The sequence below is a fragment of the Vulpes vulpes genome, chromosome 5 (assembly GCF_048418805.1).
Source record: "Vulpes vulpes isolate BD-2025 chromosome 5, VulVul3, whole genome shotgun sequence".
NCBI lineage: Eukaryota > Metazoa > Chordata > Mammalia > Carnivora > Canidae > Vulpes > Vulpes vulpes.
The window spans coordinates 78,465,229-78,490,722 of NC_132784.1; the positions used below are offsets into that span (position 1 = coordinate 78,465,229).

General features: G+C 38.0%; 2 protein-coding genes and 1 non-coding gene across 3 annotated transcripts; 1 reads left to right on the forward strand and 2 right to left on the reverse strand.

Annotated features, from left to right (window-relative positions):
- Window positions 1–12,245: 12,245 nt before the first annotated feature.
- On the reverse strand, window positions 12,246–13,199 carry LOC112930599 (olfactory receptor 5B12-like). Its single transcript, XM_026012939.2, has one exon. It carries the CDS (start codon window positions 13,197–13,199, stop codon window positions 12,246–12,248), a length of 954 nt encoding a protein of 317 aa, XP_025868724.2.
- Window positions 13,200–14,441: 1,242 nt separating this feature from the next.
- On the forward strand, window positions 14,442–14,548 carry LOC112930638 (U6 spliceosomal RNA). Its single transcript, XR_003237176.1, has one exon. It is a non-coding gene; the product is annotated as a U6 spliceosomal RNA (small nuclear RNA).
- Window positions 14,549–24,297: 9,749 nt separating this feature from the next.
- On the reverse strand, window positions 24,298–25,242 carry LOC112930533 (olfactory receptor 5B2-like). Its single transcript, XM_026012878.2, has one exon. It carries the CDS (start codon window positions 25,240–25,242, stop codon window positions 24,298–24,300), a length of 945 nt encoding a protein of 314 aa, XP_025868663.2.
- Window positions 25,243–25,494: the final 252 nt, after the last annotated feature.

Here is a 25,494-nt window from a genome sequence, read left to right on the forward strand (position 1 = left end):
CTCCTGCAAAGGAAAAGTGGGGAAGTGCTGAATCTCCCTCTGCCAAATTGCTTTATTGCTTGAGTAAAATAAAGGATCGCAAGATTTGTTTTGTGCAGAAACAATAGCTCAATTACTCAAATAAATTAAAAAATTAAAATAAAAAGTAAGTGTTGGGTATTTTGTGATATAAAAGTCGTGAGGAGTAAAACATAGTAAAACACTATTGTATCTAAATATATTCTTTCAAATATTGTATTATAAAGAACAGAAATTTCAGATATAATTCTTAAGACATTCATTATGAAAAATAAGGTTTAATAGCAATCCAGATCTAAAGCCTCTCAACTGATGTAAAAAAATATAAGAAATGGGGAAGGGAAAGGAGAGAGAGGAAAGGAGGATTAGAGAAAAGTTTATTCTTTATTCTTTAACAATTTAATACTAATCGCTTTACTGTTAAGCACAAAAGACTATTTTTCTACATATATATAATATAAATATATATGTCTTTACCCAAAATTGAAGAGAAAAATGAAAGAAGGAAGGTATCATTCAAAAGAAAAAGAAGGACAAAATGGAAGCAGAATTCCATAGAACAAAAATCTTTTAAGCAATGTTGTCAGATGCAGAATGACACATTATCAATTAGGACAATAGATACAGATGGGCATTATACTGTATTAAAACATAAAGATGTTCAGATTTAGTTAAGAAACAAAATATTTTTAAGAAAATACAGTGTCACATAAAACTACCACTCTTTTTATCTGAAAATGTTCTGGAAATTCCAAAACATGAAATAAACCACAATCCCCAACCAAAAGACATGACAGGCATCTGATTGTCTCTATGAAAACCCCAAGGTGGCCAACTGAGAAGTTGTTAGGACCTTATAAGGAAAGGTTTTACGATGGCTAGTAGTTAACTGATTTGTACTTAACCACCTTGATCTCCTTTCTGCATGTAAAATAGCATATTGAGTGTCCACAGTACACTGAGTTAATCCTAGGTGAGTAGTCTTCATTTCCATACATCTGAGCATTTACATTCCCTCCAGTTGAGGTTTTTGCTTATCAAGTCCATTGTTTTTGTTTCCAACTGTAATAAGCCAAGTACATTTGATATTGTTCAAATTAATAAAATAGTGTACAAAATGTTGAACTATGAACATGAAAAATATTTTTTTTAATGCATGAAATCATATGATACTTGTATTTTTCTGACTTGAAAACTACAAATGATGACTAATAAGTGTGGTTTAGGTAAGAAAACACTGCAGTTTTCAATAATCAGCCAACCAAAAGCAAACACACAGAAATGGTTTGGCTGGGGGTAAAAAAATGCAATAATATGTTTTGCATGTGTTTATGGAATTATACGTTAAAATTGTAAGGAATAAATAAATTTAAAATTAATTTTTTGGTAACTACTTTTCAATGAACTGATTCGGCACTGTTTTGCTGTAGGGCTTTTACTTCACATAAAACACAAAAGTTTTTTCCGTATCAGCAATAACTAAGTACATTCTAATCCCAATAGCACACACACACAAATATAAAATGTCAATAAATGTAATTGTAAGACAAATTTAAAGCAACTGTTTACAGTTGTTTTTGATGAGAAAATTCAATATTTTAGAAATATTATGTATCTTAAAAGTAACGCATATAGTTGGTATGAATCTGATAAAAATCCCAAGATAATTTGAGTGTGCATTTGTGTGTGCTTGTGTGTGCATGTGCTTCATAATGTGAATTTAAAGTTTATTTGGAAGAACAGCCAAATGAGAATAAGTAGATGTTCATAAAAGAACAAGGTTGAGGCTTGCTTTAAATATTAAATTGTAGGGCAGCCCGGGTGGCTCAGCAGTTTAGTGCCACCTTCAGCCCAGGGCGTGATCCTGGAGACCCAGGATGGAGTCCCGCGTCGGGCTCCCTGCATGGAGCCTGCTTCTTCCTCTGCCTGTGTCTCTGCCATTCTCTCTCTCTCTCTCTGTGTCTCTCATGAATAAACAAATAAAATCTTTAAAAAATATTAAATTGTAGCATAAATTATAAGATATCATATATCAAAATTATATCAATTAAAAATCAGTGCAGGAATAGAGAGTTCATAAAACAGAAAATACCCATAAATATATGAGTCTCCAATACATGATACAAGGCAGCATAGCAGAATGGTTAAAAGCATATTTTTTGTCATCAGACTGATTGAGTTTGAAGTAACCATGGACATTTTACATAAAATCTGTGTACCTCAATTTTTAAATCTATAACATGGGAGTGATAATGAATGCACTTACTCTATAGGGTTTCTGTGACTATATAGTGAAAATACATTAAAAGCACTTGATATGGTGCTAGTCCCTATAAACATTTAATAAGTGTTAACTCTTATGATTTTTCAGATAACCCCAGTATAGAATAATGGACAAATGTTCATTTTAACATTAATTTCTTGACCCTATACTGAAGTTGATTTGAATAGCCAAAAAGCATATTCTTCAAAAGTGAAATTGTAAAGGAATTAGAAGAGCATACAGTTAAGAACAAAATGAAGACTTTGACTCTGCTAGGTTGGCTATTAGAAAGTAGAATCTACCCTATACTTTTTGGTTCTTGGATTTTGCTCTTTTAGCTTGTATCAACTGCTTTGTAATTTAGTCCAAGACATCGCAAAGACCTACACAGAAAAGATAGATTAGCCAGAACAATTCTGTTGGAGCATCTGATACAAATATCAAACTCTGTCTGGATCTATGCATGTTGGAGAGGGAGGAAATCTACACAGGGTGACGTGAGAAGCCTGAGGAAATCTCTACTGCCCCATACTGTCCCCGTCATATTGTCCATTGACCACTGTGAAGGAAATTCTTGAGTTAATTATTCATTTGAGAAAACTTACAGGCTTTAAAGTCCTTCTACCTGCATTTGAATCCAGGCTCTGCCACATGCCAGCTCTCTGGCCTTGGACATTTACTTACTCAATAAGTGAGCCTACAAAGCTCAATTTCCTTAGCTGACAATCTGCAGTGTTCATATGCTTGTTAATAAAAACGTATACAAGACGGTCCCATGAGCAGGGTGACTGGGTGGGGTAAGTATCTTAACTTCAGCTCAGGTCATGATCTCAGGGTCGAGATAGAGCCTGGAGTAGGACTCTGTGCTGAGCATGGAGCCTTCTTAAGAGTCCCTCTTTCCCTCTGTCCCTTCACCGCTCTTTTTAAAAAAAATACACACGGAGTGCCTTGTGTTGTGCCTAGCTCTTCCTGCCTCTCAAACATTTCTTACTGTAAAATATACATGATACAACATTTACAATTTAAGCCATTTTTTAGTGTATAGTTTAATGGTATTAATATGTTCATATTTTTGTGCAACTATCAACACCATTATTGACAGAAATCTTTTCATCTTGCATAAGTTAAGCTCTATTGCCATTAAATAACTCACCATCTCCCCTCTTCCCACCTCCTGGCAACCACCATTCTACTTTCTACATCTATGATTTTGACTACTCTGGGTATGTCATATGAGTGATCTGGGGACCATATAGTGTGACTCTTTGTGACTGGTTTATTTCACTTAGTATGTCTACTTTTAAAACAGGGGCTCATATCTTCCCACTGTTCACTCTCTTCAATCACTTTAAAACTATCTTGTATCTCCTGAAATCATGGAAAGCCCTTCAGCCTGGATGACTTTTCCTTCCATTCTTCCTAGTTACTTTCCGTAGGGTCCTACTCAGGAATCAACTATCCAGGAAGCATTCCTGATTCTCATCTTTTCTGCACTTCTGGACAAGGTGCTGTTTGTATGAACTACTGCAGAACTGTGAGTATATCTCAATGACAAGACTGTTATGCCTGCATCAGGCTAAGTAAGCACTGTCAATCAATCAAGGAAGCTAGCTAGCATATACTGGGTGCCTAATGTCTACCAAAATCTTAGTCTCAGCTCTGGGGAAAATTTGAAAAAATATTAAAAAATGATCAGTGTTTAAGCATTCATGAAACATTTATTATTTGACCATAATTGTGAGAAATTAAAAAAAATAAGGGGTTCCTGGGTGGCTCATTCAGTTAAGCATCTGTGTTTGGCTCAGATCATGATCCCAGGGTTCTGGGATCAAGCTCTGAGTTGGGCTCCCTGCTCAATGGGGAGTTTGCTTCTCCCTCTCCCTCTGCCCGTCCCTGCTCATGCTTTCTTCTCTTAAGTAAATAAAATCTGTTGAAAAAAAAAAAGATCTGTGTTCTTAATCATGCAAGGGAGATTTGATGTTTAACCGAATTTGGGAAATACTCTTCTAAGTATTTAGAATCATATTGGAATCATATTCAAACATAGTAATAATAGCTTGTGCCATAAGGTGAAGGTATTCTTCTAAATTCTTTGCATGTATTAATTCAGATGCACTTCATGACTATACCATGAGGCAGGTAATATGTTATGCCTATTTTACAGATGAAGAACTGAGGTCCCAAAAGATTAGTCTGAGATTAAACAGCTAGTTTAATGGTGGAGTTGTGATGCAAGCTCAAGCATTTTGGATCTAGAAAAGAAAGATATAAGCTTGAGCCCTGGCTTCACCACTTCCTAGTTACACCATATTGGACAACCTAAGCCTCATTTTACTTATTTGGGAAGTGCAGATAGTTATACCCAAACCATCAAGCCATTTTTTCCCATTAAGCCATTTGATTTATTTAACCCTTCTTACATGTACGTTGAAATTACTCCCTTCACTCTAAAGTAGAGATTAGCAAGCTTTTTCTATAAAGAACCAGATAGCAAATATTTTAGGTATTGTAGTCTACATGGGTTCCTTGTGTGTTGTGTATCTCCCTCTGTCCCTCCCTTCCTCTCTCCCTCCCTCTCTACCTCCCATTTCTCCCTCTCTCCCTCTCTCTCTCCCTCCCTACCTCCCCTCTCTCCCTCCTCCCTTCCTTCCTCCCTCCCTCCTTTCCTTCCTCTCTCTGTTCTTCTGCTTCCCTCATTCCCCACCTCCTCCCTCTTTCTTTCATTCTTTTCTCTTAAAGTACAAAATACATTCTTAGCTCAAGGGCTGTACCAAAAGAGGCTGTATTTGGTCTGTAGTCTAGTTTGCCAACCCTTGCTCTAAAGTATTCCACACAGCAAGTTAACATCAATTAGGGAAAAAACAATCATTAGTTTTTAGAAAGTGAAGTCTCTGAAAATGTTTCCTTACCTCTTGGCAATTCACTGCATTCTGTTAGCCATCAAAGAACACTCATAAAGGCAAATTTTTTGTTTCTGCCTATGGATGATTAAGGCAACTCTCCCAGAATGCTTCCTGACCCTCTGTATTTTGTTCTTTAAGGATGAAACGAAATAAGGATACATGGGATCCAGATGTGTATAATCCCCTAGAAATGAAAAGTGACCAGTAGGTGATGTCTTTGTAACATCTAGATGTGCATGGGAAAAAATGTGCTGGTGTTCAGGAAGAGTCGGGTTTTAGAAAGCCATTCTCGGGATAGGGCAGGATGAAGAGGAATACAAGGAAAGTAGGGATACTTTGGAATTATTCTAAGCTGGAGTCCTGCATGGAGGACCAGGATCCTTTTCTGCACTCTTCTCTTTACTCAGAGGCCATTCTTGTCTGATTTAGCCAGATGTTTTAGTGCCCTATAGGATGTTTTAAAATAATGGGTCCCCAAGAGGAGGAATTTTCCCCAGTGGCCTTTCTTAAACCAAATCCAACTAAAAAAAAAAAAACCTGGGAGGAAATTTTCTGGGTTGATCAGCTGTGACAAAAGTTAATGGGCAACTCTTCACATGATAATCACAGACAACTGTCATCTGGGGACCTCAGGGTTTTGTCCTCCTTCCTATCTATCCAATGCATAGGAACTTATGGATAGGTATCCTGGAAAATTCAATATGTGGGAAATTTTCATGCTAGCTCAGGGTTCCCAGAAGGTGTATTAAACTGCATTAAAACTATCCTTGCCTGGGCAATTGGGAATGTGAATTTTAGGCTGAGCTTTGCCACTCAAATGCTAAGTTACCTCAGGCAAATTTTAAAGGTTTTTATATTTGAATTTTCTCATTTATATTATGAGTGGTTGGACTAGATGAGATGATGTTTATGGTCCTCTCTCACCTTAAAACTCTACAATTTCTACTTCTTTCTCAAGGAATACAGAACATGTGGAAGAACTGTGTCCCATGTCTTACTTGTAGGTTTCTCATTTCCCCTGTCAATCCCATCCTACAATGGGGCTGAAATGTGCCCCATTTCCATTCATTTCTGTGATGATAATTAATTTGGAAATTACATTTATAATGAGATACCATGTTTGTGCTTATATTTATAATTTCATGCCCCAAGCAATGGGTGGCTTGACTTAGCTATTGTGTATTTGAATACCTTGGCCATGAGCAAGCATGTTATTTTGGCATCCACCCAACTAAGTTACCAGAGCACTTTCAGCCTATCATGAGCAGGTTATAAGTTCTGTCATAACATTTGAGCAAAAGCATGTATTTTAAAATACATGGTATACAGTTTCTATGTATTTAGAGTAGTGGAAGAAGATTTTTCTCATTACTTTCTTCTTAGATGTCAGATGGACAATTACTGATGAAATTTCACTTGATCCAAAAAGAAAAATATTGATAAGGATATCCACTCAGTAAATGCTAGCTAGCTTCCTTGATTGATGGACAGTGCTTACTTAGCCTGATGCAGGCATAACAGTCTTGTCATTGAGATATACTCACAGTTCTGCAGTAGTTTGTACAAATAGCACCTTATCCATGTTGCAGATTACCTGCAATGGGTTCCAAATGCTCTAACCCTCGAATCAGTAAGGCTTATCCCAACTTGGAGGGATGAGCACTGGGTGTTATGCTATATGTTGGCAAATAGAACTCCAATAAAAAATATATACAAAAGACAAAAAATAAAAAAAATAAAAACAAAACAAAACAAAAAAGAATTTCAGAAGTGTTTGCCTGTATAATTATGTTGACACACTCATGGTAGAGTTTGGAATCGGAATAAATGATTCTTGATGAATTCATCAAAAACTATATGGAAGGGTTTTCAAACAACTCGAAGAAGCAACTTCTTCATAGCAGGATGTGACGGGAGTAGTCTCTCACATCCACACGTACTCAGCATCATCTCTGCCCCATCCTCCCTCTTCCTTCTTCTTTTCACCCTTCATCCACATTCTCAGCAAATAGTACTCCTTTGGGAAAGCCATCAGTAAAATGCACACATGCTACAGCAAAGCACACCTGGCTCTCTCTCGCTAGAACATTAGAAATGGCTACTTTTATGAAGTACTCACAGAGATCACAATATGAAGCCTATCTTCACTGGGTGGGTTAAACAAAGTCAGATGGAGAACTTGGTCTTTGCTATCGTTTCCCCGTATGGTCCTTGGCCCCAGGAAGATGTCCTCAGGTGGAGGTAGTATATAAACAAAGGTGTGGGGCAGAAAGTTCAAGAACCTGCAAGAGAGGAGAAATAAGGTGAGGTGCTTATGAAGTGAGAATGGGGCAGAGAGATTCATGGTCCAATTTTGCCTCTATTATTTTTGCTAAAGGTATAATAAAAATAATTTTAAAATTTATTTCTTGACAGTATGCCAAGTGCTATACTAAGTATATAAAATGTATTGTCTCATTAAATCCTATCCCAACTCTAAGAAGTAGACTATTATAAATAAATTTTAAAATTATTTTTATTATACCTTTAGCAAAAATAATAGAGGCAAAATTGGACCATGAATCTCTCTGCCCCATTCTCACTTTTGCAAACAGAGTAACTGAGGCACTATTAACATGGCTTGAATCCAGATTGTCTCATATCAAAGGCTTTTAACTATTGCATTAGTACTCCTTCCTCTTTCCCTCTCTTCCTTCCTTCTTTCTTTCTTTCTTTCCTCTATCCCTCCCTTTTTCTTTTTCTTTCTTTCTTTCTTTCTTTCTTTCTTTCTTTCTTTCTTTCTTTCTTTCATGCTTGCTTCTTTCCTTCTTTCTTTCTTCTCAACTACTAGAGCAAGAGACTCCTTCAGAATAGAGAATTCATGAAACAATTTTCCTTATGGTTGTAAGGCTGTTAGTGCTTCCTTTTCTGGATGTTTGTCTTTCTAATGAGAATTCCCGAGAGAAAATAAGTCTTGTCCTTGCAGTCTGATTTTCAAGGAATGATGACCTGAGCTATGAGGATTCTGTAAGGAATAAAGATTTTCACTGTCATCTAGACTTTAGAGTATCTCGCACTATTATGGTGAGAGCCTTCAATGGATGCTAGTTCTTATCACCTCTGCTTTCCTTTCTGGCTATCAGGCCAGGGGGTAGAAAAGATTGAGTCATTATTTTTTTTAAAGATTTATTTATTTATTTTAGAGAGAAAGAGAGAGATAGCGCACAAGTGTAGGGAGGGGCAGAGGGAGAGGGAGAGAGAATACTCAAGCAGACCCCCTCACTGAGTGCAGGGCCAGATGCAGGGCTCAATGCCAGGATCCTGAGATCACAACTTGAGCTTAAATCAAGAGTCAGCCACTTAACTAGGCACCCTGGGTCTTTTTTTTTTTCTATTCCATAATTACCTGTAGAGGTTCTCTTATAAGGGTTGGACATCCTGTTATTTATTGTTTCTATGTTAGACTCAAACTAATCATTTTTAATTTCTTGAATTTCATGATCACCTGCAATGTCTCAAAAGCTTGCAGGGTGACAGATGGACTCTATTCTAACATGTAAGTGTAGGGTTTAGTTAGTGAAAAGGAATATGGTTTGTACTTCTACGGGATGAGGGAAGAAAGAACATTGCAGGGTGATCTGAGAGATGCCTTCTATTTGGGGACACAAAATGATCAAATCTTGAGTCCTGTAATTAGCTATTAGGGATCCAGCTTGCTGCTGACTCATTTACTCAACCTCAGTTCATTCACTCATTCATTTATCCACTAGTGTAATCATCCAGTCACACATTCCCTCACTCATTAGTTTAATTTTCCACTGAATAAGCATTTAATGGTTCCTATTAAAAATCAAGACTGGTACAGATGAGAGAGTGGATGTATGAGTTAATAGCAGCCCCCAGGCATGTGTACAATTCCCATCAGATGCCAGGTCCAGGGATTATCTTTTGACTCTCTCTTGGCCTGACTGAACCTGACTGGCTAAGGATATCATTTAATTCTTCTGTGGCTCAACTAAAAAGATTTTCCCTCACAGTTGATCTGAAGTTCAGTGTCTTGTTAAAATCAAAGTCACAGTTACTAGTTTGAGGGAGGGCTTGAGTTCATTCGGCTATTCCTAATGCTTTCATCTTAGGTCACTCAGATGGCTGTAACAAAACATCATAGATTGGGTGACTTATAAACAACATAAATTTATTTCTTCTCACAGTTTTGGAGGCTGAGAAGTCCCAGGTCAAGGCGTTGGAAGATTTTGTGTCTGATGAGAGCCTGTTTCTTGATTTGATTCATAGATGGCTGTCTTTTTTGCAAACTTCAGCACATGGTGGAAGGAGCAAGGGACATCTCTTTCTCTTTTTTAATTAAAAATTTTTAGAGATTTTATTTATCTGAGAGAGAGATGGTGAAAGGGAGCACAAGTGGAAGGGAGGAGTAGGCTCTCCACTGAGCAGGGAGTCCCATGCGGGGCTCAGTCCCAGGATTCTGGGATCATGACCTGAGCCAAAGGCAGATGCTTAACCAACTGAGCCACCCAGGTACCTCTGGGATCTCTTTTTAAAGAGCATTAATCCCATTCAACAGATACTTAAACTGCCTCCTCTGAAACACCCATCTCCTCCTACCATCACATGGAGTGTTAGGGTTTAATATATGAAAGTTGGGGGCACACATTCAGTCTACAGCAGGTCCCATTCCCAGAAATAATTCGACAGAAGCTTTTAGTTCCATACATTTATTACACACTTTTATTAAAAAGTTACAGAAGCATTTTTGAGAGGAGATGAATTGCTACATTACTTTATTGATGTCCATGACAGGGTGTTAGACTTGGTGTTAGACATGGTTAAATCAGTGTCTAAACCTGCCTGCTGAATGTGCGACACAGCCCTTGTGACCAATACCCCATAACCAGCCCACAAGGACTTTGAAGGTCAGGGCATGGAGGCTTTCTGGGCACACATTTGCCTTTTATTTTATTTTTCCTATTTCTTTCCAATGAGGCAATGAGTCATTTGGGATTTGGTGAAGGCGAGCACAATTGATGTTCAGGTTCATGGTTTGCCACCTTACTAAGAGTAGATATTCACTGGAGCATGTAGGATTCCCAGTTAAGCTTCTTTATTTAAATGAGTATGTAACACAAAACTTCTAGAAGATAAGGATGACAAACCTTTCCAGAAAGCAAGGGCTTCAGTGTAAGTAGCAGCAATACATGGACAGAACACATGGGCTCTGGTGCCCTTTACACACCTCTGATGGCCTTGAAGACTAATGTTGTTTAATGTGCTCCTGCTTTGAGCTGTGATGAGCATGGGGATTTGGGGTCTTGAGAATGTCAACACGGAAGGAGATTTAAGAGTTGCAAGGAGAAGTTAGATCAATATTATTGTGATTTTTCATGTCTCCTTGTGTCCTAGTGCTTTAGTTACAAAGATAATTGTGTTATACTGAGAAGACTAGTGGCCTTTGATAAAAGAGAAAAATTCTTTTCAAAAAATTTTTAATTTTTATATCTGAGGGAGGGGCAGAGGGAGGAGAGATAGAATTCCAAACAGACTCCCCACTGAGTGTGGAGACAGGGCTTGATCCCATGACCATGAGATCATGACTCAATTGGAAATCATGAATTAGATGCTTAACCAACTGAGACACCCAGGTGCTCCAAAAGAGAAAAATTCTTCATCTTTATATCCTTTATGCCCATTACATTCTATTATGGTGTTAAACAATTGTTAGCTGAACTAAACTGGAGAGGGTATGCTTTGGAGTCTCAAGGATTTGGGTTCAAAATTCTCACTTTGCCACCATTTGCCTGTGTCTAAGCTGCCATTTCCTCATCTCTATATGGTCGATGCCCTCAGAGGTAGTGTGAGATCTGAATGAGTTCACATATGCAAATAATGAGCAGACATTAGATGCTAAATAAATATTATCTCTTTTCTTTGGTCTCAAGCTCTGGGGAAGTGACTGCATTTGACAATCTCTTGGTGGCCAGGTCTTATCCCTAGATCTATTTAACCCTATATTCTGGAGATGGATTCAGGCAGCAGCATTTTAAAAATCTCTTCTAGATTATTATCATGTGCAGCCAAGGTTGAGAAACCCTGTTCTACATTAGTGTTTCTAGGTTGAGTCCAGTGGTTTCCAAACCTAAGCATGCTTTGTAATCACCAGGAGGGCTTGCTAAGGCACAAATAGCTAGACCATATTCCTGGAGTGTCTGATCCTGTAGGTGTAGGATGGGGGTTTCTATAATTGGCACTTCTAAATAACTCCAGGTGAAGCTGATGCTGCTGATCTTGCAATGATACTTTTGAACCACTGCTCCAGGGAAATAATTCTCATAGTGTGATCTGCATACTGGACTCATCTGAAATATAGGTGAAACTTGTTAAGAATGCAGGCAGTCCTCCCTATCCAAACTCTCTTATATGAACTTTATGAGAGGTAAGGAATAGGTAGGGATATATTTTCACCCTCTAAACTATATTTTTCTTTATTAAATTCAGGGACCAAATAGATTAAGGTCACATAGCATCCCTCATTATTTATACTCACCACTGGCACTTTGCTAAGTTCAGGATCCAGGTATATGTGGATAGTGGGGGATAATTCTACAGATTTCTAGGCTCTACCATAAATAAACTAAATTATATTATCTGGATAGCTCCTGGAATTCTGCATTGCAATGTCTCTCAAGGGAATTCTTAAGAGCATGAATGTCTGAGAATCATGCCTCTATACCATGTACAAAAATCATAAAGTTATTTTGAATTCTAGTAATTAAAAATATAATTCTGGTATCACACACTTATGAGATTCATCTGCAAAACTCTTTAGACAATTTGATGTGAGATCTTATAGTATCCAGGCTTATAATCTTCACTTTAAGATAGAAGCAACATTCTCTTTCTGGAAAAAGATTTCTAAAACCTTTCCTACCCAGTCACATTCCCAAAGCACGAATAGAACCAGCCTCATTTGGGAGGAAACTTCTCAGAGAAGTTAAAGATGAGAAAGAATTAAAATTAAAAAAAATTCTTAGATACCAGAAGTCCAATGGTTTGCTTGCTATTTTTAATTAGTACGCTAAACCCAGTGAAGACTTTGCTTTTCCAACCACTTTCTGAAATGCACTCTTGACTTCTTTGTTCCTTAGACTATAGATCAAAGGGTTCAGCATGGGGATGACCATGGTGTAGAATATGGATGCCATTTTGTCTGTATCCATGGAATGACTAGAAGTTGGCTGTAAGTACATGAAGATGATTGTCCCATAGAAGATGGAGACAGTGGTCAGGTGGGATGCACAGGTGGAGAAAGCCTTCTTCTGTCCCTCAGCTGAGTGCATTCCCAGGATAGCAATAAAAATGAACAGATAAGAATTCAAGATAACCAAGAGGGTGAAAAGGACATTGAATGCTGCCAATATGAAGAGCACAATCTCATTCATGTAGATATCAGAGCAAGAGAGAGCCAACAGTGCGGGAATGTCACAGAAAAAGTGATTAATTATGTTGGAACGACAGAAAGAGAGGTGAAAGGTGAGGGCAACATGGATGGAGGACTGCAAGAGTCCAGAGATGTAGGAACCAGTGGCCAGTGAGGTATACATAGCACTTGTCATGATGGTGGCATAATGCAGGGGTTTACACACTGCTGCGTGGCGGTCAAAAGCCATTGAGGCCAAAAGGAAACTTTCAATAGTGGCAAAGGCTGAAAAGAAGAACATCTGGGCAGCACATGCATTGTAGGAGATAATCTTGTCTTTTGTGAGAAATCCCACCATTACCTTGGGAGTGACAGCTGAGGCATAAACACAGTCCACAAAGGAGAGGTTGCTGAGGAAGAAGTACATGGGAGTGTGGAGACGAGAATCCAGCAGAATCAACACGATCATCCCAACATTCCCAACCAGAATGATGAAGTAAATGATAGTGAAGACTGTAAATAAAGGGACCTGCATCTCCAGGGCATCTGTTAACCCCACAAGAATGAATTCAGTCACCTCTGAAACGTTCTCCATCAAAGTCATTCAGGAGTCATCATGAGAGGCACCTATGAGAAGATGAGCAAACACAAGATAATGCTGTTTGATCACTAGCATGGGAACTAACTGTGAACAGGGTCTTTTGCCCACATGTGTCAGCTTCCTGTCAAGGGCAGGAGCCTGTGAGCAACCAGTTGGGCTGAACACCAGGTAGGGGTGGGTTAAGCGAGGCCAATCATCTAGAAGTGATGTGGAAGGACACTGGAATGTCCTTGCTGACTGTGCTGCCACAAGGGGACTATATTATGACTCTGGAGGCACATTTCAGCTTGCCTGCTGTACGGTATGCTTTATTACACTAAACTAACAGGACTCCTTCACACTACTTCCTGGATCTCACAAGCACTCTTATTACAAGTACGTAGAAAACTTAATCAACAGAAAGGAAAAGAAAGTCATTGGCATGTGATAGGATAAGCTTCATCAAAAACATTTCCTGTCTCTGAGGGACCCTCACTGAGTTGTTCATAATAGTTGAAGATATACAGTGATTTGGGACCCAGCTCTGCTCTTTCTAATTCACCAGGGCCCTTAATCAAGTGCTCCATTTTAACCATTGGACCCTGAAGGAAGCTTTATGATTTCTGGCATTTTCTTAGCAACATTTTGGCATCTTCCAGTAACTCTAAAAAAGAAGGAATTATTTTTTGAAAGGTGGAAGCAAAACTTTAGTTGTTTTCTCTTTGTCACTGTCTTTATTTTTCTCCCAGGCTGATGTATTCTATCTCTTTGTCTTTGATTTATTCATGAGGATGGAGAATGAGGGAGATAGAAGAGTCACTTTCATTCTCACCTAGAGACTTTGTATCCTCTGCCAAGCTGTGGATGTCTATCCATGTCATCTGCTCTATTTGGCTGTGCTCACCTAACAGCTTACTGTGGGTTTCATGAGAATAAATATGAGAAGCCCTCTCAACCCGAGAGACTCTTTTGACTCAAATATATCACATTCATTTCTCCTGGATTAAAAATCCTTCATACTGGGCAGCCTGGGTGGCTCAGCGGTTTAGTGCTACCTTCAGCCCAGGGCGTGATTCTGGAGACCCCGGATTGAGTCCCACACAGGATTTCCTGCATGGAGCCTGCTTCTCCCTCTGTCTGTGTCTCTGCCTCTGTGTGTGTGTGTGTCTCTCATGAATAAAGAAATAAAATCTTTTAAAAAAATAAAAATCCTTCATCCTGAAGGAAGGATATGATATACCCCTGCCTTTAAGAATAGCCTAGTGAGTGCTTGCTTTGGCAGCACATATACTAAAATTGGAACTATACAGAGAAGATTAGCATGGTCCCTGCGCAAGGATGACATGCAAATTCTTGAAGCGGTCCATATTAAAAAAAAAAAAAAAAAAGAATAGCCTAGTGAAAGGGGTGCCTGGGTGGCTTAGTGGTTGAGTGTCTGCCTTTGGCTCAGGTTGTGATCCCGGGGTCCTGGGATCAAGTCTTACATTGGGCTTCCTGCAGGGAGTCTGCTTCTCCCTCTGCCTATGTCTTTGCCTCTCTCTCTGTGTTATTCATGAATAAATAAATAAAGTCTTAAAAAAAGAGAATAGCCAAATGAGAGAGACCTATTATCCAAAAGATATGTTCATTCTAATGTATTCTTAAAGTATTAGATGTATGTATGTCCAGGGTGCTTTGGAAGAAGTAAGGATGTATGATAAGCCCAACACAGGGACTCAGGAAAAAATCTCTGGAGATGATTACTCCTGAGTCGTGGCTTTGGAAATTCAATAAATATAATAACGCTTATTAGTTATTATAGTAACAAATACTTAGTACTTGCTTTGTGTCAGGAAACTGTTCTAAGCTGTTTACATATGTTAACTCATTTAGCAATTCTGGGAGGCAAATAATGTTATTGCCCCCATTTTACTTTAAATGGAACTGAGGCTGAAAGAAGTTACTTGCCTAAGTAGCAAATCTGGTGGTAGAACTGAGATTCAAACCCAGCCAATATTGTCTAAATTCCATAATATTAAATAACCTTCTTGGGGCACCTGAGTGGCTCGGTCAGTTAAGGGTCTGCTTTTGGCTTGGGTCATGGTCCCGGGATCCTGGGATAGAGCCCCACATCAGGCTCTCTTCTCAGCAGGGAGCCTGCTTCTCCCTCTCCCTCTGCTCGCCGCTCTCCCTGCTTGTGCTCTCTCTCTCTCTCTCTCTCTCTCTCTGTGTCAAATAAATAAATTAAATTTCTAAATAAATAAATAACCCTTCTCAAAATAGTGGGTCAAGGTAATGATCTTTCCTGTAGTTCGGGTTCCTGGTTTTTCAAGTGGGAGTGATCACAATTTTCATCTTTTGAAATAGATGAATAGAATAACTTAGATCATGCAAAGCACTTAAAATAATGTCAATTACACAGCAGGTACTCAACTAATTCAAGCTGTTACTACCACTATTACTATACCAGGCAGAAGAAACATCGTGGATAAAAGCATGGACCTGTCAGCACAATTGTATAAATAGGCAGTTATAAGCAGATACATATTAGTTATCAGTAAAATACATGGAATAATCAAAATCTCAATTAAGGAGTGATGTGCAAAAGTAATTGGTAGAAATGAGATAGGTGTGAACCCTAAAAGAATGAGTGGAAAAAATGTATCTGGTGATAGAACAAATACAACCTTTTAGAAGAAGAGCCCAAGGTGACTATTTATGCCACATATAACAGAGGCATATAAGTATAGATAATTATCACTCAGTGATTAGCAACCTAGATGGGATGTAACCTTGGGAACATTACTTATACTCTGCAAACCTCAGTTCATTGTCTGTGAAACACCTCATTCATGTAACACCCAATATATCTATTTTACACAGCTGAAAAGATGAAATTAAATGATTTATGGAGCCCTACTAATAGATGCCTGGCACATGGCATGTATTCAGTGTCAATTCCCCCTTGTTCTCCTCATAGCTGGCTTTGCACATAAGCCACCTCTGTTTCAGCAGCTGGTATTACAAAATGAGTAACAAGATTCCCAACTTTCTATAGGAGGTGAGTCAGCTGGCCTTAGAAATTACTCTCCCAAAGTGATAAGTACTTTTATAAAAGTGTGTTTAAAGTATTACAAAATGATTATGAAAGTGCCCAGAATGTGCCAGAATACCCTATTGACAATGAAGTTACTTCCTCCTTCCTCCTCCATTAATGATTCCTCGATTCTTTAATGTCTTGCTAGAGTTTCCAGATTTGGCCCAAATGCACAAACATGCAAATACAACTGTACTTATTTTTGAAAAAAAAAGTTAGTGTCTGTATTCCACTGATGTACTAGGAATGGCCAACATATTGACCAAATTTCATATCTATATGGTCTGTAGTTACATTAGGACACAAAACAGCTCCTTCTGATGCAGGAACTTGAGGTGTAGGGGTGTGGCTATGATTGTACCACAAATACAAGCTCAATTCTATCCTAGTTCTGCTTATAACCAGTTGGGTATAGACTTGCTGCTGGCCATATCTTCTTAATATACAAGGTGAAAAAAGTGCTGTCTATCTCCCTCATAAGCTGCTCTCCTGCTCTGATGTGACAAAAAATATGCAAATTCTTTGAAAAGCATAAAAGATGCTAACATTTTAGTTAAACAATCGGAGCCATTACTTTCCATGGTCTATCTCATCTCTTGATTACTGCAGGATATTCAGCCAATAAAACTGAAAGTCTAAACTTTGACATTCCCATAGAAAATGACTTTACATTGAGATACCCAAACAGATGTTGAAAGTTCTACAACCCCTGATATTCAGAAAGGGAGCTATGATATTTGCACTGCTATTCCTCTAGCATATTCTAAATAAAAGAAACAAGAAGGCATAGTCTCCCCTTTTGACTCAGTTACTCCAACCATTCATTGAAGATATCTGATTGCAATCAGTGGAAAGAGTGGTGGAATGAATAACCAGCTAGCAAGGTGTCTACGATCTAGCTGATTTGGCTTTGTTTTCCTCATTTGTAAAATGGACATGATTGGACCTTCTAGAACTACCCTTTCCTTTCTAATAAGTTACAGTTGTGTGTTTTCTTGATACTTACTTCTGTCCTAGGATCAGACAAAGAAGAGTACAAGGCAAGGAGTATGGAAAACCTTCATGGTCACACTGTTGACCAGAAGCCCACATCCAGAAAAGTTTAATGCCGGAGAAGCTCGTCCCCACCTGTGGAGCACTATGTTGTGGAACCTAACTTGCACTCTTACAGACATCAGGGCTGAGACAGTGATCTTTTCACACCACACATCTCAGGGGAACATTTAGTGTTGTGTGAGTGGATATCTCAGGAGGCTCCAGATCCAGGATTAGTCCTCTTGCCCTGAATATGACAGGAGCTCTCAGAGAATAATGTCTGAGAGTGCTTTTGAAGACACGAGGAAATGGAAGCTTAGAGAGAGGAGCCTCCAATGAGCAAGGCAGTGCCATAGCCATGCTGGGCAACAAAAATAAAAACATCACTAAAATCTTGGCTTAGGTGATATCAGGAACTCATGCTGGATTTCTCAAATCTATGTCTTTCTTAAAGGCTTACAGTTGTCCCTAGGAATGTTTTTTATTTAAAAAATTTTAAAAAGATTTTATTTATTTATTTGAGAGGAATGGGGTGGAGGAGCAGGAGGGAGAGGGAGAGAGAGAATCTCAAATCAAGCAGATGCCATACTGAGTACAGAGCCTGACATGGGGCTTGATCTCACAATCTTGAGATCATGAACTGAGTTGAAATCAAGAGTCGGATGCTTAACTGATTGAGCCACCCAAGCACCCCTCCAGAAATGTTTTTTAAAACAAAATACTCACTTGTCTTACTGCTAAAGAGCTGTTTTGGGGATATTTAGGGTACTCCTGCCCCCCTATTTTTAGAACTAAGGGTATAGATCCATTCTTTTCTCTGCATAATCATCTTTGACCACAAACAAGCAGCAGACAGAAATATATCTCCTTCATAAATGCCTTCCAGTGTTGCTGCTGTAAGTTTGGGCTGTGCAGTCATGGGGCCTGCCTTCAAATTCTAGTTCTTCCATCCGTTGCAGGATGGCCTTGGCCAAGTTATTCAGTCTCTCAAAACTTTTAAAGTATCACCTATAAAAAGAAGGATAATACTATATATCCCTCATAGAAGCATCCTAAAGATTAAATGAGATGTCTAGCACATATCAAGAGGTCAATAAATTTAAGTCATACTACTTTATCATCAGTAAAAATGACAAATTACATGGAACAGAAATAGTGGCACTCAAACATTGCATCTGCTCCCCACATTTCCTTGTCCCCTAGCAAGTAGGTAGAGCCATGAACCAGTTCCGCATAATAGGTCAAAAAAGAAGTGATGTGTGTCATTTCTGGGTTGAAGTATAGAAAAGCCAGTGCCCACCTATACAATGCCTCTCCCCTGCCATGATACCTGAGGAGGCTTCTTCTTCCAGACAGTGTAGCTACAGATGGCAAAACCTCCATTGGCTGTGTTTGAATGAACATACTCAGAAAGACTTCATCTTTCCTGCATAACCTGTGAGTCACATGTAGTAAGAGAAGTGAGAAATAAGCCTTTGTTGTGTTAAATCTCTGGACTTTGAGGCTGATTTGGTACTGCAAATGATATGGTTTCTCATGCCTAATACACATATAATAAGCTATGCATGTTTTGTTGTCTGTGTCTTTTTTTTAATCCTTGAGTACTGGTCCCCTTATCATTGTTACGTCTTTTTAAAATTATAGCTTTACTGTTATGATAATTAAGAAACTATAAAATTCACTCCTTGGGCCCCCTGGGTGGCTCAGTCAGTTGAGCATCCAACTCTTGGCTTCAGCTCAGGTCATGATGTTGGGTCATGAATAGAGCCCCATGTTGGGCTCTATGCTTAGCAAGGAGTCTATCTGAGATTATCTCTCTCTCTCTCCCTCTGCCTATTTTGATGTGTGGTTAAAACTAGTGAAGGATGTCCTTAAGGAAACACTGCCCTCTCCCTCAACTTGTGCACACACACTCTCTCTAGAAATAAATAAATAAAATCTTAAAAAATAAAATTGACCTGTTAAAGTTTATAATCCAATGATTTTTTAGCATGTTCAGAGTTGTGTAATCATCACCACAGTCAATTTAAGACCATTTTCATCACCTGGGAAAGAAACTGTACTGATTAGCTGTCAGTGCCATTGCCTTCCAACTGCACCCCAGCCCTAGGAAACCACAAATTTAATTCTATCTCCATAGATTTGCCTTGTATGGAAATTTCATATAAATATAATCATACAATATGTGATTATCTCTGAGTGGGTTCTTGCACTTGGAATAACATTTTCAAGGTTTATCCAGTTTTTACCATATATCAATACTCCATTCCTTTATGTCAGATTTTTATCTAAGATTTCAAATAGTTCCTTTCATTTTTGCCAAATGATAGATTGACTTATCATTTTCTAGATGGTGCTTTCTTAAGTATAAATATTTTAATTTTGATGAAATGCAATATACATACCTTTTCTCTTGTTGCTTGTGCTTTTGGTTATATATGTAAAAAGATTTTGCCCAACTGAAGTTCACAAAGATTTATTCCTGTATTTTCTCCCAAGAGTCTTAGAGATATAACTTTTATATTCACGTTTATATTTTGGGTTGATTTTTGTATGTGGTGTGAAGAAGGTCCTCTATTTCCTCCTCCTTCTTCTTTTTTTTTTTTTACTAAATTGTTTTATTGGGGGCAGCCTTAGTGGCTCAGCGGTTTAGCACTGTCTTCAGCCCAGGGTGTGATCCTGGAGAACCGGATCGAGTCCCACATTGGGCTCCCTGCAAGGAGCCGGCTTCTCCCTCTTCCTGTGTCTCTGCCTTTCTCTCTCTGTCTCTCATGAACAAATAAATAAAATCTTAAAAAAAAGTTTTATTGGAACACAGCCACACCCGTTCATTTACATATTATCTTTTTATTTATTTATTAAAAATATTTTTATTGGAGTTCGATTTGGCAACATATAGTATAACAACAGTGCTCATCCTGTCAAGTGCCGCCCTCAGTGCCCGTCACCCAGTCACCCCATCCCCCCGCCCACCTCCCCTTCCACTATTTGCAATATTTTTTATTGAGATATAATTCACATAAGATAGACCATTTCAAAGTCTACAGTCACCTTTCATATTTTGTAATTATCATATGTATCTTATTCCTGAACACTTCCATCACTGTAAAATTAAACCCAATATACATTAGCTTTACTCTCATTCCTCCTATTCCCTAATCCCCTGTCAATGAGTAATAAAATTTTTGTTTTTATTGGCTTACCTATTTTAGCTAATTCATAAAAGTGGAATCAAACAATATTTGTCCTTTTATGTCCAGTTTCTTTCACTTAGCATAATTTTTTGAGGATACATTTGATTCATCAGTTGATGGATATTTGGAATCTTTCAACTTTTTGGCAATTGTGAATAATGCTTCTATGAGTGTTATTGTACAAGTGTCTGTATATTTTCAATTCTTCTGGACATAAACCTACAAGTGAAATTATGGGGTCATATGGTAACTCTATGTTTAACTTTTTTTTTTTTTTTGAGAAAGAGAGAGAGTATGAGTGGAGGAGAAGAAGGAGAGGGAGAGAGAGAATCTCAGGCTCCATGCTCATGCACAGCCTGATGTGGGACTTGATCTCACAACCCTGAGATCATGACCTGAGCCAAAAACAAGAGTTGGATGCTTAGCTGACTGAGCCACCCAGGAACCTCTATGTTTAATTTTTGAGAATTATCAAATGTTTTCCCATAGCAGCTACATCATTTTTCATTCTCAGCAATAAATTAGAGTTATTTGTCCACAACCTCTCCAAAATTTGTTGTTCTCATTTTCTTTTTATAGTCATCCTACAAGATACAGAGTGGTATATTGTGGTTTTTACTTGCATTTCTCTAGTGACTATGATGTTGAGCATCTTTTTCTGTGCTTTTTTTTTAATAAATTAATTTTTATTGGTGTTCAATTTACCAACATACAGAAAAACACCCAGTGCTCATCCCGTCAAGTGTCCCCCTCAGTGCCCGTCACCCATTCCCCCTAACCCCCCGCCCTCCTCCCCTTCCACCACCCCTAGTTTGTTTCCCAGAGTTAGGAGTCTTTATGTTCTGTCTCCCTTCCTGATATTTCCTACACATTTCTTCTCTGTGCTTATTGGCCACTAGTGTACCTTATTTGAATAACTATTTAAATAGCATGCCCATTTTTAAATCGAGTTATTTATTGTTTTAATATTGATTTGTAAATGTTCTTCATATATTCTGGATATTAGTCCCTTATCAGATATGTGCATAACAAGTATTTTCTCCCATTTTATGGGTGGCCTTTTCACATTCTTGATAATGCCCTTTGATACACATTGACTGCTAGTTGCATGTGTAGAGTCTTTCTGAGGTGATGGAAATATTCAAGAATTAACTAGGGTAATGATTGCACAAATTTGTAAGTGTACTAAACACCAGTGTATGGTATACTTTGGTGACTTTTACAGTATATGAATTACATATCAAAAAAAGGAATATGGGTTTACAGCAGGAACCTACTACTGTTACAAGCAAGGAAATTCATGTATCCTAATTGCATTATGCTAAGTGAAAGAAGCCAGACTCTAGAAGCTGCATATTGTTTCATTCCACTTATATGATAATCTGAAAAGGAAAACTCTATGCAGGGGTGGAGGTGGTCAGCAGATCAGAGATTATGAGGGTCTGGAGGATGGGAGGGGTTAACCACAAAGGAAGCAGAAGGAAGTTTTGGGTGGATAGAACTGTTTTGTATATGAATCTGGGTGGTGTACTATATACATTTATACAGACTCTCAGGAATGAGCAAACTGAAAAGTACAACTTTATATTATATTACTTATGTCTTTCAAAAATAGGAAAAGAAGAAATGACAACATATGGCAAATGTGTCTGTGTGCTCATTTAACAAATCAAGCAAAGTCCCTAGAAACAGTTTAACTGTTTTCAGTCTTCTTTAAGGAAGTTGGATGAGGAAACCTGGATGCCCTCAAAGGAGTCCTATTCTCCTGAGAACTCCATGGGTTTAGAAGTCCCTTCTCATTCTTATTCATTAGCCTCTGAAATCCCAACATGGTTCCACATGATGTCATTCTAGAGGGACATACTGTTTGCAGAGCCCTTTGGTCATTAGTTTGCAATTAGGTAGAATCTAACTTAATATGTGCAGTACTGGGAAGTAGAAAATCAAAAACACCAATGAAAAGAATCAAGGAGAAGCTGTGCAGCAGTAGAGATATATCATGTTCATGGATTGGAAGACTTTAATGTGTCAATTTCCTCATGCTTATTTACAGATTCAACTTAATCTCAATCAAAATCTGAGGAAGAATTTTAGAAATGTTGACAAATTGATTGAGTAATTTACATGAAGGGGTAAAGTTGCTAGAATACTTAAAGTAGTTCTTAAAAAAGAAGAAAGTTGAAATATGCTCCTTACTTTATTTCATGACTTACTTTAAAGCTCTGTCAATTCAGTAAGTGTATATACTTTGTCTTTGTATGATTTCTTAAATAGAATTAGTTTCATGTGTTATATGCCATTTAATGAAAAAATTTTAATTTAAAAGATGGTTATATTATCCATTTGGCAATGTAGTTTTCAAAAGACCAATTTTTCTAAAAGTGGAGAATACACGTAGTGAATGAGAAAATAGAAGGAAAACTAGTTGTGTCTATGAAATGTTTTAAAATTCTTTTCTGAAGAATTATATAATAGGTAATGAACTAAATTATCCGTAGTTCAAATATAGTAACTGTTGGACTCAAAGCTTAATTAATTGATTAATTTAACAAATGTTTACTGAGAAATTAGTGTGAACTAGGCTACACTTTATATGCTGGGGATGAAGTTGTTAATAAAGAAGACAAGATCATTTTTTTACAGAGTGTACATTCTAGGTAGATAGGTAAATGGATAAACAAATGAACAAAAAGATAAATAAAAATAGTTGAGGAGTGATCAGAACCATAAAGAATAAAACAAGTTCAGAACAGTGCCGGTGGGGGCTGGGGAGTAGATTGACTGTGATACAGTAACATTTAAAGACCTGAGGGAAGTGAGGGAGCTTCTCAAACATTGGCAGTAGCAAGTACAAAGGACCTGTGGCAGGAGGGAGCTAGGATTGTCCAGGAACAGCAGGGAACTCACTGTGAATGATGCGGAAGGAATGAGTAGGAGAATGGCAAGACATGACATAGCTCATCTGAAACTAAAATGTCCTTGAATGAGAGGCACTAGCATCTCATAGTATTTTCAGAGAGAAAAAAGGATGACATCATTATTACTCCAGGCATTTATCTTACAAAATTGAAGAGTCAGTAGTCCTATATAGAAAAATTGAGAAATTTCTTTATTATCACTTGATATCCTTTTCTCATTCTCTGGCCTTCCTTTGAAAATTATCATGTGACCATACTTTTTCTACCTAATGACTTTCTACCTACTTAAGACACAAATATTAACTGCTTCAGGATTTTAGCTCTGGAAAAAGTGTTCCAACAAAAAGTACATATTTTTGTTAAGAAATTCATATCATGTTATTCATTTTTGAATCTTGGAGGAGTTTTTGGAGAAAAAATTAAAAAATGCTAGACATCAATTTATTCTGTAATCCACAATCAATTATTTTAACCTTTTATTTAAAATAGCCATATTCCAGCTAATTTGTTTAACAAAGTTCCCACTTTTGTGTGTATGTGCACACATGGATCCTTGCAGTTGTCTTCATGGGTTTGAGCCCTATTTTACAAATATACTTGCATTAGCATATGGTGGAGAAAAAGTGAACATATGAATAAATTGAATATAAATCATAAAAAAAATTGAATATAAATCATAAAAAAATCATGATAAGCATGAACTTTTTAAATTTTTAAGGTATTCATGAGTATTCTCATCCAGATGTTACACAACTGGACATACTAGCTTTTTTTTTAGTGACAAACATCAGAGAGGGAAATACCATGTCAGTAATTTAAATGCTGGGCTGTAAACTGTGAGTTTGTGCATGATGAAGATCTGACAAAGATGAAACCGGATCACTTTGGATTTTACAGCCCTAAGAGGTGAAGCTTAGAGACAGTTTTACCTTCTCAACAACCTTCTTGAAACCATTCTTTACCTCTTTGTTCCTCAGGCTATACACCATGGGATTTAGCATGGGGATGATTACAGTATAGAACACAGATACGATTTTGTCTGTGTCCATAGAGTGGTTGGAGGTGGGCTGGGAGTACATGAAGATGACTGTCCCATAGAAGATGGATACTGCAGTGAGGTGGGAGGCGCAGGTGGATACGGCCTTCAGGTATCCCTCCACTGAGGGCATTTTCAGGACGGTGATAAAAATGAATAAGTAGGAAATCAAGATAATGAGGAGAGCAAGAAAGATGTGGAAGCTTGCTACAAAGACAAGAACCAGCTCACTGACATGTCTATTAGAGCAAGAGAGAGCCATGACTGCCGGTACATCACAGAAAAAGTGATGGATCACATTGGAATTACAGAAGGAGAGCCTAAAAATGTTCCAAGTATGGATTGAGGTGTTTAGAAATCCACAGAAGTAGCAGCCGACGGATAGCCAAGCACACACCCCTGTTGTCATGGTGGTGGTGTAATGGAGGGGTTTGCACACGGCCACATAGCGGTCATAGGCCATTGAAGCTAAGAGGTAACTTTCCACAGTGGCAAAGGCTGCAAAAAAGAACATTTGAGCAGCACATGCATTGTAGGAGATGACCTGGTCTCCTCTAAGTAACCCAGCCATGACCTTGGGAGTGACAGCTGTAGAGTAACCAAAGTCCACCAGAGACAGGTTACTGAGAAAAAAGTACATGGGAGTGTGGAGATGGGAGTCCAAGAGAATCAACACCACCATGCCCAGGTTCCCAGCCAGAGTGAAGAGGTAAATGAGGGTGAACATGATAAAGAGGGGGATCTGCAGCTCTGGGGTATTGGTTAGTCCCACTAGGATGAACTCAGTCACTTTTGTGTTGTTCTCCATGGACGTTGTTTGGGAATCACAAGGTGCCTTATAGAGATGAGAAATAAAAGGACAGAATCATAAATAAATTGGGGACTGAAGTGAAATTCATACATATACATTTACACAATCCTTAAATACACAATATTTCATTATAGTAATAATCTGTACTTCAAGATTCTCCAGATCCAAAATATGGACTAGATAAAATAATTCAAGGCACAAAATATCAGTTGAGTTTCATGTTTTGAAGTCAAAGATCTTCACAGATTA

Bases quoted from the DNA above. Each gene is read 5' to 3' on its own strand.
- LOC112930533 (XM_026012878.2), bottom strand. From the start codon at position 25,242: ATGGAGAACAACACAAAAGTGACTGAGTTCATCCTAGTGGGACTAACC.
- LOC112930599 (XM_026012939.2), bottom strand. From the start codon at position 13,199: ATGACTTTGATGGAGAACGTTTCAGAGGTGACTGAATTCATTCTTGTG.